The sequence below is a fragment of the Leptidea sinapis genome, chromosome 47 (genome assembly GCF_905404315.1).
Source record: "Leptidea sinapis chromosome 47, ilLepSina1.1, whole genome shotgun sequence".
Classification (NCBI taxonomy): domain Eukaryota; kingdom Metazoa; phylum Arthropoda; class Insecta; order Lepidoptera; family Pieridae; genus Leptidea; species Leptidea sinapis.
The window spans coordinates 255748-272919 of NC_066311.1; the positions used below are offsets into that span (position 1 = coordinate 255748).

The window sequence follows — 17172 nt, forward strand, 5'->3', positions numbered from 1 at the left end:
GGACGGTCACTGTTCCCAATCTGTGGTATTATTAAGAAAGTCATTTATTTTATAGTACCTATACCATACAAACGTTTTTTAACAATTCAAGAGTGAATAACGTAACACTTTTGTTTTGAACATTTTCTGGGATCTTGTTGTAAAAGCATATAAATCACCCCACAAAAGACTTACTAACTCGACTTAGCTGAGTAGTAGACATTATAAGTTTATGTGTGTTCCTGGTGTTAAGATTATGGTTATGACAGTATCTAGCAAATTCACTTATGTGCCTATGAACATACACTACATTGTCAAGAATATATTGAGAAGTCATAACTTTTATTTGATCTCGTTTAAAGCATAAGTTCGTAGAAAAGTACGTTTGAAATTATATAATAAAAATAAATAAATAGGATGAGAATTTTACTGACTCAAATTTAGTAGGTACCTTTTAAAATATATTTAAGCAGATATATTTTTCATTTAAAAAATAATTCAATAGGTGTGACTTAGCGAATGTGCCGATTTTCCTAAATTACTCAAACCAATCTTTAAGATGGAAAATTTGAGAAAACAAAATATTGAAGTTAATAAATGATGAAAATTTAAAAATTAATGAGAAATCAAGCAGTTCTGGAGGTTCACTTGTATAAACTTTTGAAGAGTGTAGTAATTATATATAACATACTATATTAAAATAAAATACTGACGGACATGACTACATTTAAGGGTTATGTTAAAATTTCTGTGTGACTTTCTTACCTTCCATAAATATTTTGGGACATTTATCCTATTCCCTTGAGAATCACTCAGATCTACTTTAATGCTTTGTTTATTATACATGTAATGTTCTAAAATTTCTTCTGTACCAGTCCATACAACTATTTTATCAACCAGTCTTGTTAATTTTCGGGTTCTCCACTCGATTTCATCCCAATTATTACTCTATACGTGTAAAAGAAAATAGTATTTTACACTAAGGCGTCTATATTATAGTATATGTTTTTAAATGCATTGGGTAAATATTTCGTTCACAAATAATATGAATATCAGTGTAAGTTGATCGGTATGATCGAACAGTTTATAAAATAGGATTTAACTCAGGACACATCGTATTTAATGGTTTTTATAAGAGGTACTCGGCCGACTTTTGTTACAGAATTGATAACGAAGTTACTAACTTAGATAAAGAATAGTTTTTATTACTATGGACCAAACTTTGGAATCCACGCAAACAAGTTTCCCGGGATAACCTCGTATATTGAAGTATTGTACTTTCATGATGAACTGCATAATAAACATGCTTATAAGTTGTGGAATAGTGTAGGTATCATCTCAACACTTCACTATTATATCAACAGTTATATGTAATCAATACATAATATCTATACGTACTTTTAAATGGTGAGCCGTCGTTTTGTTCGGTTATACTGTGAAAACTACCAACTGAACGGCAAATAACGTTTGCCGAGACAGCACTTGTAACTAACTAAATAAATCTAAATAATTTCAACAGCATTTTATTATCTTCGTACCTAATGTTTTTAAAATTTAACTTACTGTTATTCCACAAAAGTTCCACTGCGGCACCACGTTTAAATAATCAAACGTAGTCACTTGTGTTAATCCTGGAAATACATCTCTTGGGCTTACTAATTGTCTCCTTACAAAACAGCAGTTATTTCCCATAGAATTTGCAGACATTCGCAGATTTTGCATATGACAATCATAAATGGATGCATAATCGGTAGCGAAATCGTTATACGTATCTTTATATTTATACTTTGGAATATAGTCTGCAATATTAACTTTAAGTCGGTGTCGTGTAAAACAAGGTAATTTTGTTATTTTATTAAAACAAACATCATATACTCCTAAAAACATAGATGAGATACTATATCCGATGCTTAACAAGCTAGTTTCCTCAGTTTTAGAACATTTCAGTTGCATTTCCCTTGATACAGTTTTCAGTGGATTGGCGCACATAAACAACCGAAAATTAAAAATCCTTTTTTTTATATAAAAGTTTGTTTCACGAGTACATCGCGTTGAAATAATAGTAGTATTTCCAAGGTTATAATATCGCTTTTCCAAATACACACCATTGTATTTCAAATCATCATTAGCACAACTCATAATTATTTCCTCTTTTTCTTTAATTTGTACAAATCCTTTAAGTATTGGATAATTAGGATATAAATAATTACTTCCTAATATCAGAGGCTGTGTCTCTTTGAAATCCGTCTGTACGTTCAATTTACAAGCTGAAATTAAAATGATATTATAGATTAATTATTAAAATGTTATAGTTATATTATTATAATGCTCGCTTATTATTATAGTACGTAAAAATCACGTAGAAACAGACATACAATACAATACAAATTAAAATAATAGGAGACATCCTAATCATTTTCCATAGCGAACAATAGTGGTTTGATCATAGGACGTAGTCAATAAGAGAAATTTGGAACAAGTAGGTGATGATCGAATAAATTCTAAAATAAATTAAACAAATTAGATTATTATGTAGAACAGCAGATGATATTTCCACTGTCCAATGCTGCCATATAACTTATGATAATATGACGACCAGACGTGCTAATGAATCAATTTTAATTATTAAGCGTCCTATCTCTATGTCTGGGATCATTAGTTCTGGTTTTAGCCATCTCTTAGAAAAAATGTTCGACTTCCTTGGATTGCTGGTTGCAGAACTAACATCACATCGGTTTTAATAACGTTGGGGCCTTATCACGTCGGGATAACCGCGTTGTAAAAGCATATAAAATGTACATCACGCAAAAAAACAATTATTAACTCGACAACCGAGTAGAAGGCATAACAAATTTATGTTTTTTTCTGGTGTTATGATTACGACAGTTTCTAGCAAATTAAGTAATGTGCTCATAGACATATATAACATTATCAAGAATGTATTGAGATGCAGCGGTTTAAATGTTTATTTCATTATTTTTTTTCTAAATCATTAATAGGACTTAGGTTATAATAGTTATAGTCTCGATTTCAGACACACTTGGCATTAGATACTTAATAATAGCTGACGCATCCCATAATCGTCTATACGCGGTTATTGTTCTGATGTGGGAAACGAAATTGTACGACTCCTCGTTCTCCTGTGGTGAAAACGTTTTTGGTGTAGTATAATAGTCTTACAACTTGTAGATATTATTATCGCAGAAGTGAGAAAACAAACTTAAAATTAAAATAAAAAAAATGTAGGACTAGGAAATAGTAGGACAGAAAGTCATCCAGATCTCCTAGTGGAGAAAACTGAAAAGACCCCAAATAGAAAGCAATAACGGCCCCAACAATGGGTTAAAAGGTCAGTAAGTGTGCAAAAGCTTCAATAAGAAATAGCACAGAATAGAGAGCAATGTAATACCACAAAGTAGTGATAGATACATCCGTATTAAGTTCTACTCACGCGCCATATAACAATTGATGCATCTTATAACAATATAATAAGTGTGGTAGTAGAGTACACTTGTTTTCCTACAGGCAAAAGGTCTCTCAATTCAATTGATTTGATTGCTAATCTAAGAAATCCTACTTCATAAAATATTAACAAAGTCTGACCGTTTTACTTACCATTAAGGTTTGGGGTTACTATATATGTTCTAGTTATTACTCCAAATACATTACTTACGACGCAGGTATAAATTCTCTGCACCATGGAGAACCTCGAATACGATACCCATAATGTTGTCATCATAATTTTGCGCGGCGGCCATCTTAGATTTCAAAAATGATCACAAAATCGTTCTGTGCACTCCCGAGAACCTCGGATACGATACCCATATTTTAGTGATCATAATCTTGCACGGCGGCCATCTCGGACTTAAAAATGATCCCAAAATTGTTTTCTGCACCCTCGAGAAACTCGGACACGATATCCATATTGCTGAAATCATAGTTTTGTGCGGCGGCCATCTTGGACTTCAAATATGACCACAAAATCGTTCTCTGCACCCTCGAGAACCTCGAATACGATACCCATAATGTTGTCATCATAATTTTGCGCGGCGGCCATCTTAGATTTCAAAAATGATCACAATATCGTTCTGTGCACTCCCGAGAACCTCGGATACGATACCCATATTTTTGTGATCATAATCTTGCACGGCGGCCATCTCGGACTTAAAAATGATCCCAAAATCATTCTCTGTACCCTCGAGAATCTTGGATACGATATCCATATTGCTGAAATCATAATTTTGTGCGGCGGCCATCTTGGATTTGAAAAATGATCACAAAATCGTTTTCTGCACCCTCGAGAACCTCGGCTACGGGATTAAAATATACGGGAAAATAGAATCTTACCTGCTTTATGGAAGATTGCTAAAGTAACACCAATCAGTCAGGTTGATTCAATATATACAGATTTTGCGAAAGCTTCAGTTCACGATTCAGTGCTTTTATGTAAGCTACATCACCTGGGAATTCATGGTAATCTTCACAGATGGCTCACATCTTATTTATCAAATCGTACCCAACTAGTTGCGTTGAGTGGCTTCGAGTCAGTCCCATTTCTTGCTAGCTCTGGTGTGCCTCAAGGCTCAAATCTAGGTCCTTTGCTTTTTTGGCATTTATAAATGACTTATTATCAAAGATTCGATGTGAGTGTCTGGCGTACGCCGATGATATAAAAATATTTCGTAAAATAAACGGTCCAGAAGACTGCTCATTGCTGCAAAGGGACATCGAGACTATTTGGCAGTAGTGTAAAAGTAACCGCATGATGCTGAATATAAAAAAGTGTCAACTGATTACATTTACTCGCAAGAAAAATCCATTTGTTCATGATTATGTTATCGACGGCAATGTTCTAGATCGTGTGAATGTGATAAGGGACTTGGGCGTCATCTTTGACTCGGATTTATCCTTCAAAGGCCATTACGATGATATTTGTTCAAAGGCAAATAGGTTAAGCTTTGTTATTAGAATCGCCAGACCAATTAAACAGGAAAACTCCTGGATATTATTATACAAAGGTTTAGTGAGAAGTATCCTGGAGTATTGCTCAGTGATTTGGTCTCCAATTTATAATGTTCACCGTGATAGAATAGAGTCAATTCAGTGGCGGTTTGTAAGAGTTCTCTGTAGCAGGTTGGGTGTTAGACGTAAAATTCCCGAATACTCTGAGCGCTTACGTAAATTTAACTTGCATAGTCTTGATAAACGGAGATGGGTATCTGATATGTGCGTCTTACATAACATTGCGAATGGTTCTATGGATAGTCATCTATTAAGTTTGATAAACTTTAAAGTTCCAACACGATCTGTGCGTATTCCATGTTTATTTTCGATCAATTCCTCAAATAAATATCGTTGTTCGTTTCGTAGCTATATACAATTTATAACACTTTTACACTACTCATAGTTGTGAGTTACGTTCATACTCACTACATTGGCCCTCTTTGTCTCTCTCAACTTGACAAAAACGTGGAAGCTGAGCTGAAGACCACAATATCAACTGCCGCATACAATATTCACCATCATCCTTCTTACACTATACATACTAATAATAACAAGGAAAAATATAAGTAACTTCTCATAGTAACTAATCGAATTGGCAATTAACCATAGTAAACCATTGAGTTCATCACTTTTGGAGTTAATTTCTAGATTCTGTAAACCTGTATCCTCTTCTCACACACTATTATAACAAGATTGTACATAGCTTTATATTTTGACAGTTACTTAACTGCTGCCTACAAGTTCCCAAGACTTCAAGCCCAATAAATAAATATAACAAGATTATACATAGCTTTATATTTTGACAGTTACTTAACTACTGCCTACAAGTTCCCAAGACTTCAAGCCTCACTATGCAAACCCGGAAGGCTACCATGAAAGAAATGGAAAACAAGCTGAGCTGTGCTGCTAAGGAGCTAAAGAAGTCAAAGGATCTTTGTCAAACACTTTTAAATGAACGGGAAGAGTGTGAATTGGAGATCAAAAAAGTATTTAAAGCAAACTCTTCTCTTAAGTCCGAGCTGGCAGACATGCACCAAAAATGTTTAGATTTAAGCTTAGAAAGGGACAGCTTACATAAAATCATTAATTCATTTGACAAATATAGTTCTGAATATGAATGGGCTTTAAGTCAAATAAACATACTTGAGTCTGAATTGCTTCAAAAACAAAGCATGGTAACTGTAGATGTAACAAATGAAAGCTACACTAATAATTAGAATTATATTACAACAAATTCTCATAAAAAGATAAAGAAATATTTAAAAATCAAAAGGTTTATAGCAAAAAGTAGCAAACTCCTTAATAACCAATTCCTAGGCCAAAAATTTTGTAAAATTAGGTCAAAAAACCAAGAGTTGCTAAAAAAATTAAATAAATATAATAAAGAATTAACAGAGTCCCATGCAATACATAAAATTGATACTGATATATTAAATAATAAAATATCTTCTCTACAAACAATGTTGCAAAACATTACTCAAAAATATAATTCAGCGCAGGAGCAAATATCACAACATATTAAGCAGGCTGATTGCTTAATTAAATTAGGCAATGAAAACATGGAACGCTTTGAATCCCTTATAAACAACAATAATAATAATAATATGTGCCACTGCTCCAGCACAACTAATAAACATTCATTAGAAGATTATCAAGACCTAAGTGTATCCCCATTAAAAACTAGTCAAAGTATGGATACAAGTGCATCAAATAGGTTTATATTATTTTCAGACAAAATTGGCCAAGGGTTTGGACCTTTATTAAATAATGCAGTTGCAAAGAATTGTGAGTTGATAAATATATGTAAACCCAATATAATTTTCAATAACCTCATAAATTCCATACCAAAAATAAATCTAAAAGAAAAAACGATCATAGGTATAATGTTTGGTAATAACTCTCATAACATTAGAAATAAGGACCTAATTAAAAATATAGAAAAATTAATTAATATTTCCAATAACACAAAACCTAAAGTGATGATGTGTTCATTTCCATACTCCTCGGATTTGACACAGGAGCAAAATAGAAAAATATTTAAATTAAATACAACTTTGTATAATGCGACATTCCACAACAATGAAAATTTAATTTTATTTGACACAAATAAATTCATTAATTATAAACTGAAAATAACCAATGGTAACCTATACCTACCATTTAGAGTTAAGCGACAGCTGGCTACTTTAGTAGCTTATAGTCTTAGTCAACAAACTACTTCCTCTGTAGTATTATTTAATAAACATGCCTCTATTGGGCAAAATTGTAAAATAATCGACATACAAGCCCCTATTGGGGAATGTATTAGTACTAATGTACAAAAATATAACAATGAAGATTTTTCTTCAATTAATTTAAATTAAGTTATTTGACAAGGGAGGACAACTCTTGCAATATCATACAAAATAGGCAACATTCACCAAATATAAATGTTACTGCTATAGATAATCATAATATAAAGCTCATAAATATTGTTCACCAGAATATATAAGGTATCTCAAGTAAGGAATTAGAAATTGAACTGTTTTTGAGCTGCTGTAATATAGATATATTATGTATTACAGAACATTGGCGTAAGAGTCATCAGCTCCAGTTTAGTTTTAGAGAACATAAAGTAGTCAGTTCGTTTTGTAGAAGTAGGGCAATACATGGAGGTTCCCTAATTATAATTAATAATAGATTAAAATGTAAAAATAGAAGAGATATTGTTAATCTCTCTATAGAACAACTAATTGAGATAACTAGGGCAATTTATTATTGTAAGTGTATACCGCCCCCCCCACTGCATCATATGAACAATTCCAACATAGAATGGAGGAGGTACTATCAAAATTTAGCAAAACTAGCAAGTCAATTATAGTGTGTGGAGATTTTAATATAAACTTGCTTGAACCTTCGGCCAATTGTACTAGCCTTAAAAATTTATTTCAAAGTTTTAATTTGTTCAATGTATTTTGGGAACCTACTAGAATCACTTCTACAACAGCAACCTGTTTAGATAATATTTTTACAGATCTTACTATTACTAGTAAACTCATAATTAATAATCTTCAGTCCGACCATAGCGGGCAACTTATAAAAGTAAATACAAGATTGGACAATGTCAGACCAAAAAAGGTGACGATTATACCAGTTACGGGTAGCCGTCTTGAGAGGTTTAGAAATAATTTGGTAAATACGATACCATTTTTACACTGTGGCGAAACTGCAAATTTCACTACAACTTAGTCTTCAATTCCTTCTGTGAGGAATTTGACAGGATTTTTACTCCAGTAACGGTGACAGTAAACAACAAACATAGTTTTAATGATTGGGCAACAATGGGTATCCACAAAAGTCGTAAACGCTTATATGACCTTTATTATGAGAAACATTACAATAATAGTGAAGAATTTAAAATATATGTAAAAAAATACTCCAAGCTCTTTAAAATAGTTTGTCATGAAGCGAAAACACGTTTCATTGCAGATAAAATTAAAAACAGTAATAATAAAGTAAAAGCGACTTGGAGTGTAATTAACAATGAAACTGGTAGATCGAATTGCCGTAACACCTCTATCTGTTTAAATATTAATAATCGCGTTATAAATTCGGAAATAGAAATTGCAAATGAATTTGATAAATACTTCTCCGAAATCCCGATTGTCACGACCAAATACCGTAACTCTTCGCCAAAAGCAGCATATGATATGCTTAAATTACACGTACCAGTATCTTCTACTGATTTGAAATTTAAGTATGTTACAGGTAGCGATATAATAAAAATCTTCAAATTAATTAACCTAAAAAATACAAAAGACCTATGGGGCCATTTGACTAATATTGTTAAATACATAGTTGACATTATAGCACCTGAATTAGCAATAATATTTAATGAATGCATATGAGGGTGTGTTCCGTGACCTCATGAAATACAGCAAAGTTATACCTTTGTTTAAATCGGACAGTTCTTTTGACCCTGCTTATTTCAGACCTATTTCAGTGCTGCCTGTTTTTAGTAAAATTTTGGAAAAACTTTTGCTTCAACAGCTACAAATGCATTTTTGTAAATTAATGAACAAAAATCAGTTTGGTTTCACTAGGGGCTTACCAACAATTAATGCGGGTACTAGACTCATTGAGCACCTCTTTGACGCCTGGGAAGAGTCACAGGATGCATTGGGCATTTTTTGTGATTTGTCAAAAGCATTTGACTGCGTCCACCATGAAACTTTACTCCTAAAACTAAAGCATTATGGAGTGAAAAATAGAGCCATAAATCTGTTAAAATCATATTTAAGCGAAAGAGTTCAGATAGTCGATGTAAATGGCAAACGGTCTTCGGGTAAACCTGTGGGAATAGGTGTTCCACAGGGTTCTATTCTCGGTCCTTTCTTGTTTCTTATATATATTAACGATCTACCGTTTGTGGTAGATGATAGCCATGAGATTGTATTGTTTGCTGATGATACTTCACTTATTTTTAAAGTGAAGCGACGTGCGGATATTTATGACGAGGTAAGCAATGCACTCTCAAAGATAGTGCGTTGGTTTGAGACGAATAATCTGCACTTAAACAGTAAAAAACAAAGTGTTTACGGTTCATTACACCAAACACAGCGGAGGTACAAACCAACGTACTTATAAATGACCAGAGATTGGAACTTGTGGACACTACGGTCTTCTTGGGTATCACGTTAGATAAAAAGCTTCAGTGGGGTCCACATATTACCCATCTAGCAGATAGACTCAGCTCTGCGGCATATGCAGTTAGAAAGATTAGAGAGTACACGAATGTTGCGACCGCTAGATTAGTGTACTTTAGTTATTTTCACAGCATCATGACGTACGGTATATTACTATGGGGTCATGCTGCTGACATTGATATAGTGTTTGCACTGCAAAAGAGAGCTGTTCGTGCTATATATTAGCTTGGTTATAGACAGTCTCTCAAAGAAAAATTTAAAGAAATAAATATTATGACTGTTTATTGTCAGTACATTTATGAAAATTTAATATATATTCACAAAAACCGTCACCTTTTTGCTCTTAATAGTGATTTTCAATATTATAACACTAGAAATAAGGGATTGCTTGTAACGAATTCTAGTAGGCTTCATAAGATACATAATAGCTTTACGGTTAAATGTATACACTTCTACAATAAAGTCCCAGCCACTGTTCAGGCATTATCTTAAATAAATTTAAATATTTTATAAAAAAATGGCTCTGTCGTAAATCCTATTACTCCACTGCTGAATATCTAAATGATCGGACAGCCTGGGACTAGATTGTGATTATTTTATAGCGACTGTACAATATTGTATATTTTTATTGAAAAGAGCGCATAAAAAAAGAATGCTGGGAGAGTTTCTTGCGCCGCTTCTTCTCTCTCAGAGCGCCATTTGTTTCCGAAGCGGTAGTAGTATCTAGTAGTATAAGAAATGACATCAAAAAGAATTCTAAAGGAATCAATTTTGAGAAAATAAATGCCTTTTATGCCTGTTTTTAATAATAATGTATCGCATAGCAACCCGATTATGAGAATTTGTAGAGAATTTAACGCATGAAGTGTGTGCTGATTTTGATATATTCTTTACAAAAGTAGACATTTTTAAAATACTCTTTATAAAACTTTCTAGTTTATGTAAAATAATTTAATGTTTAACTTAATTTCGTTATACTGTAATTACTATTGTGTCCACTTATTAATTTTTTATTTTTTTTACTGTATTTGGTGAATGATGTGTACAATTTTAATTGGGTCTCAGGATCATAAAAATATGCTGTACTTGTTATTAGATGATAGTTTTATCTTGTTATTTGTTATTGTACCTACTTGTAAATAAATAAATATCCATATTGCTGAAATCATAATTTTGTGCGGCGGCCATCTTAGATTTCAAAAATAATCCCAGAATCATTCTCTGCACCTTCGAGAACCTCGGATACGATAACCATATTGTTGTTATCATAGTTTTGTGCGGCGGCCATCTCGGTTTTCAAAATCGTTCTCAGCACCTTCGAGAACCTCGGACACGATATCCATATTGCTGCAATTATAATTTTACGCGGCGGCCATCTTGGATTTCAAAAATTACCCCAAAATTCTTCTCTGCACCCTCGAGAACCTCGGACACGATATCCATATTGCTGAAATCATAATTTTAAGCGGCGGCCATCATGGATTTCAAAAATGATCACAAAATCGTTCTCTGCAGCCTCGAGAACCTCGGACATGATATCCATATTGCTGAAATCATAGTTTTGTGCTGCGGCCATCTTGAATTTCAAAAATGATTACAGAATCGTTCTCTGCACCCACAAGGGCCTCGGATACGATACCCAAATTGCTGTTATCACAGTTTTGTGCGGCGGCCATCTTGGATTTCAAAAATTATTCCAAAATCGTTCTCTGCACCCTTGAGACCCTCGGACACGATATCCATATTGCTGAAATTATAATTTTATGCGGCCATCTTGGATTTCAAAAATTATCCCAAAATTGGTCTCTGCACCTTCGAGAAGCTCGGATACGATACCCATAATGTTGTAATTATAATTTTGTGCGGTGGCCATCTTGGTTTTCAAAAATGATCACAAAATCGTTCTCTGCACCCTCGTGAACCTCGGACACGATATCCATATTGCTGAAAAGATAATTGTGTTTGGCAGATATCTTGGATTTCAAAAATGATCACAGAATTGTTCTCTGCACCCCCAGTACCTTGGGACACGATATCCATATTGCTGAAATCATAATTTTGTGCGGCCGCCATCTTGGATTTCAAAAATGATCACAGAATTGTTCTCTGCACCCTCGAGAACCTCGGACACGATATCCATATTGCTGATATCATAATTTTGTGCGGCGGCCATCTTGGATTTCTAAAATGATCACAAAATCGTTCTCTGCACCCTCGAGAACCTCGGACACGATATCCATATTGCTGAAATCATAATTTTGTGCGGCGGCCATCTTGGGTTTCAAAAATGATCACAAAATCGTTCTCTGCACCCTCGAGAACCTCGGACACGATATCCATATTGCTGAAAAGATAATTGTGTGCGGCAGCCCTCTTGGATTTCAAAAATGATCACAGAATTGTTCTCTGCACCCTCGAGAACCTAGGACACGATATCCGTACTGCTGAAATCATAATTTTGCGCGGCGGCCATCTTGGATTTAAAAATGATCCCAAAATTGTTCTCTGCACCCTCGAAAACCTCGGATACGATACTCATAATGTTGTAATCATAATTTTGTGCGTAGGCCATCTTCGTTTTCAAAAATGATACCAAAATCGTTCTCTGCACCCTCGAGAACCTCGGACACGATATTCATATTGCTTAAAACATAATTGTGTATGGCAGCCATCCTGGATTTCAAAAATGATCACAAAATCGTTCTCTGCACCCTCGAGAACCTAGGACACGATATCCGTACTGCTGAAATCATAATTTTGCGCGGCGGCCATCTTGGATTTAAAAATGATCCCAAAATTGTTCTCTGCACCCTCGAAAACCTCGGATACGATACTCATAATGTTGTAATCATAATTTTGTGCGTAGGCCATCTTCGTTTTCAAAAATGATACCAAAATCGTTCTCTGCACCCTGGAGAACCTCGGACACGATATTCATATTGCTTAAAACATAATTGTGTATGGCAGCCATCCTGGATTTCAAAAATGATCACAAAATCGTTCTCTGCACCCTCGAGAACCTCGGACACGATATCCATATTGCTGAAATCATAATTTTGTGCGGCGGCCATCTTGGGTTTCAAAAATGATCACAAAATCGTTCTCTGCACCCTCGAGAACCTCGGACACGATATCCATATTGCTGAAAAGATAATTGTGTGCGGCAGCCCTCTTGGATTTCAAAAATGATCACAGAATTGTTCTCTGCACCCTCGAGAACCTAGGACACGATATCCGTACTGCTGAAATCATAATTTTGCGCGGCGGCCATCTTGGATTTAAAAATGATCCCAAAATTGTTCTCTGCACCCTCGAAAACCTCGGATACGATACTCATAATGTTGTAATCATAATTTTGTGCGTAGGCCATCTTCGTTTTCAAAAATGATACCAAAATCGTTCTCTGCACCCTCGAGAACCTCGGACACGATATTCATATTGCTTAAAACATAATTGTGTATGGCAGCCATCCTGGATTTCAAAAATGATCACAAAATCATTCTCTGCACCCTCGAGAACCTCGGGTACGATATCCATATTGCTGAAATCATAATTTTGTGCGGCGGCCATATTGGATTTCAAATATGATGACAAAATCGTTTTCTGCACCCTCGAGAACCTCGAATACGATACTCATAATGTTGTCATCATAATTTTGCGCGGCGGCCATCTTGGGTTTCAAAAATGATCACAGAATTGTTCTCTGCACCCTCGAGAACCTCGGACACGATATCCATATTTCTGAAGTCATTTTTGTGCGGCGGCCATCTTGGATTTCAAATATGATCACAAAATCGTTCTCTGCACCCTTGAGAACCTCGGGTACGATATCCATATTGCTGAAATCAAAATTTTGTGCGGCGGCCATCTTGGGTTTCAAAAATGATCACAAAATCGTTCTCTGCACCCTCGAGAACCTCGGACACGATATCCATATTGCTGAAAAGATAATTGTGTGCGGCAGCCCTCTTGGATTTCAAAAATGATCACAGAATTGTTCTCTGCACCCTCGAGAACCTACGACACGATATCCGTACTGCTGAAATCATAATTTTTCGCGGCGGTCATCTTGGATTTAAAAATGATCCCAAAATTGTTCTCTGCACCCTCGAAAACCTCGGATACGATACTCATAATGTTGTAATCATAATATTGTGCGTAGGCCATCTTCGTTTTCAAAAATGATACCAAAATCGTTCTCTGCACCCTCGAGAACCTCGGACACGATATTCATATTGCTTAAAACATAATTGTGTATGGCAGCCATCCTGGATTTCAAAAATGATCACAAAATCGTTCTCTGCACCCTCGAGAACCTCGGGTACGATATCCATATTGCTGAAATCATAATTTTGTGCGGCGGCCATCTTGGATTTCAAAAATGATCACAGAATTGTTCTCTGCACCCTCGAGAACCTCGGACACGATATCCATATTGCTGAAATCATAATTTTGTGCGGCGGCCATCTTGGATTTCTAAAATGATCACAAAATCGTTCTCTGCACCCTCGAGAACCTCGGACACGATATCCATATTGCTGAAATCATAATTTTGTGCGGCGGCCATCTTGGGTTTCAAAAATGATCACAAAATCGTTCTCTGCACCCTCGAGAACCTCGGACACGATATCCATATTGCTGAAAAGATAATTGTGTGCGGCAGCCCTCTTGGATTTCAAAAATGATCACAGAATTGTTCTCTGCACCCTCGAGAACCTAGGACACGATATCCGTACTGCTGAAATCATAATTTTGCGCGGCGGCCATCTTGGATTTAAAAATGATCCCAAAATTGTTCTCTGCACCCTCGAGAACCTCGGACACGATATCCATATTGCTGTTATTAAAATTTTGTGCGGCGGCCATCTTGGAATTTGTAAAATGATCACAAAATCGTTCTCTGCACCCTCGAGAACCTCGGACACGATATCCATATTGCTGAAATCATAATTTTGTGCGGCGGCCATCTTGGGTTTCAAAAATGATCACAAAATCGTTCTCTGCACCCTCGAGAACCTCGGACACGATATCCATATTGCTGAAAAGATAATTGTGTGCGGCAGCCCTCTTGGATTTCAAAAATGATCACAGAATTGTTCTCTGCACCCTCGAGAACCTAGGACACGATATCCGTACTGCTGAAATCATAATTTTGCGCGGCGGCCATCTTGGATTTAAAAATGATCCCAAAATTGTTCTCTGCACCCTCGAAAACCTCGGATACGATACTCATAATGTTGTAATCATAATTTTGTGCGTAGGCCATCTTCGTTTTCAAAAATGATACCAAAATCGTTCTCTGCACCCTCGAGAACCTCGGACACGATATTCATATTGCTTAAAACATAATTGTGTATGGCAGCCATCCTGGATTTCAAAAATGATCACAAAATCGTTCTCTGCACCCTCGAGAACCTCGGGTACGATATCCATATTGCTGAAATCATAATTTTGTGCGGCGGCCATATTGGATTTCAAATATGATGACAAAATCGTTTTCTGCACCCTCGAGAATCTCGAATACGATACTCATAATGTTGTCATCATAATTTTGCGCGGCGGCCATCTTGGATTTCAAAAATGATCCCAAAATCATTCTCTGCACCCTCGAGAACCTGGGACACGATATCCATATTGCTGAAAACATAATTGAGTGTGGCAGCCATCTTGGATTTCAAAAATGATCACAGAATTGTTCTCTGCACCCTCGAGAACCTCGGACACGATATCCATATTTCTGAAGTCATTTTTGTGCGGCGGCCATCTTGGATTTCAAATATGATCACAAAATCGTTCTCTGCACCCTTGAGAACCTCGGGTACGATATCCATATTGCTGAAATCAAAATTTTGTGCGGCGGCCATCTTGGGTTTCAAAAATGATCACAAAATCGTTCTCTGCACCCTCGAGAACCTCGGACACGATATCCATATTGCTGAAAAGATAATTGTGTGCGGCAGCCCTCTTGGATTTCAAAAATGATCACAGAATTGTTCTCTGCACCCTCGAGAACCTAGGACACGATATCCGTACTGCTGAAATCATAATTTTGCGCGGCGGCCATCTTGGATTTAAAAATGATCCCAAATTGTTCTCTGCACCCTCGAAAACCTCGGATACGATACTCATAATGTTGTAATCATAATTTTGTGCGTAGGCCATCTTCGTTTTCAAAAATGATACCAAAATCGTTCTCTGCACCCTCGAGAACCTCGGACACGATATTCATATTGCTTAAAACATAATTGTGTATGGCAGCCATCCTGGATTTCAAAAATGATCACAAAATCGTTCTCTGCACCCTCGAGAACCTCGGACACGATATCCATATTGCTGAAATCATAATTTTGTGCGGCGGCCATCTTGGGTTTCAAAAATGATCACAAAATCGTTCTCTGCACCCTCGAGAACCTCGGACACGATATCCATATTGCTGAAAAGATAATTGTGTGCGGCAGCCCTCTTGGATTTTAAAAATGATCACAGAATTGTTCTCTGCACCCTCGAGAACCTACGACACGATATCCGTACTGCTGAAATCATAATTTTGCGCGGCGGCCATCTTGGATTTAAAAATGATCCCAAAATTATTCTCTGCACCCTCGAAAACCTCGGATACGATACTCATAATGTTGTAATCATAATTTTGTGCGTAGGCCATCTTCGTTTTCAAAAATGATACCAAAATCGTTCTCTGCACCCTCGAGAACCTCGGACACGATATTCATATTGCTTAAAACATAATTGTGTATGGCAGCCATCCTGGATTTCAAAAATGATCACAAAATCGTTCTCTGCACCCTCGAGAACCTCGGGTACGATATCCATATTGCTGAAATCATAATTTTGTGCGGCGGCCATCTTGGATTTCAAAAATGATCACAGAATTGTTCTCTGCACCCTCGAGAACCTCGGACACGATATCCATATTGCTGATATCATAATTTTGTGCGGCGGCCATCTTGGATTTCTAAAATGATCACAAAATCGTTCTCTGCACCCTCGAGAACCTCGGACACGATATCCATATTGCTGAAATCATAATTTTGTGCGGCGGCCATCTTGGATTTAAAATATGATCACAAAATCGTTCTCTGCACCCTCGAGAACCTCGGACACGATATCCATATTGCTGAAAAGATAATTGTGTGCGGGAGCCCTCTTGGATTTCAAAAATGATCACAGAATTGTTCTCTGCACCCTCGAGAACCTAGGACACGATATCCGTACTGCTGAAATCATAATTTTGCGCGGCGGCCATCTTGGATTTAAAAATGATCCCAAAATTGTTCTCTGCACCCTCGAAAACCTCGGATACGATACTCATAATGTTGTAATCATAATTTTGTGCGTAGGCCATCTTCGTTTTCAAAAATGATACCAAAATCGTTCTCTGCACCCTCGAGAACCTCGGACACGATATTCATATTGCTTAAAACATAATTGTGTATGGCAGCCATCCTGGATTTCAAAAATGATCACAAAATCGTTCTCTGCACCCTCG

General features: G+C 36.1%; 1 protein-coding gene across 1 annotated transcript in view; it reads right to left on the reverse strand.

Moving 5' to 3' along the window:
• Positions 1–2106: 2106 nt before the first annotated feature.
• Positions 2107–17172, reverse strand: part of LOC126978082 (hemicentin-1-like) — a 91752-nt gene continuing 76686 nt past the window's right edge. The window contains exon 19 of the mRNA XM_050826794.1: positions 2107–2246. Coding sequence (XP_050682751.1) covers positions 2235–2246 — 12 coding nt within the window. The 3' untranslated portion in view covers positions 2107–2234. The remainder of the gene's footprint in view (positions 2247–17172) is intronic.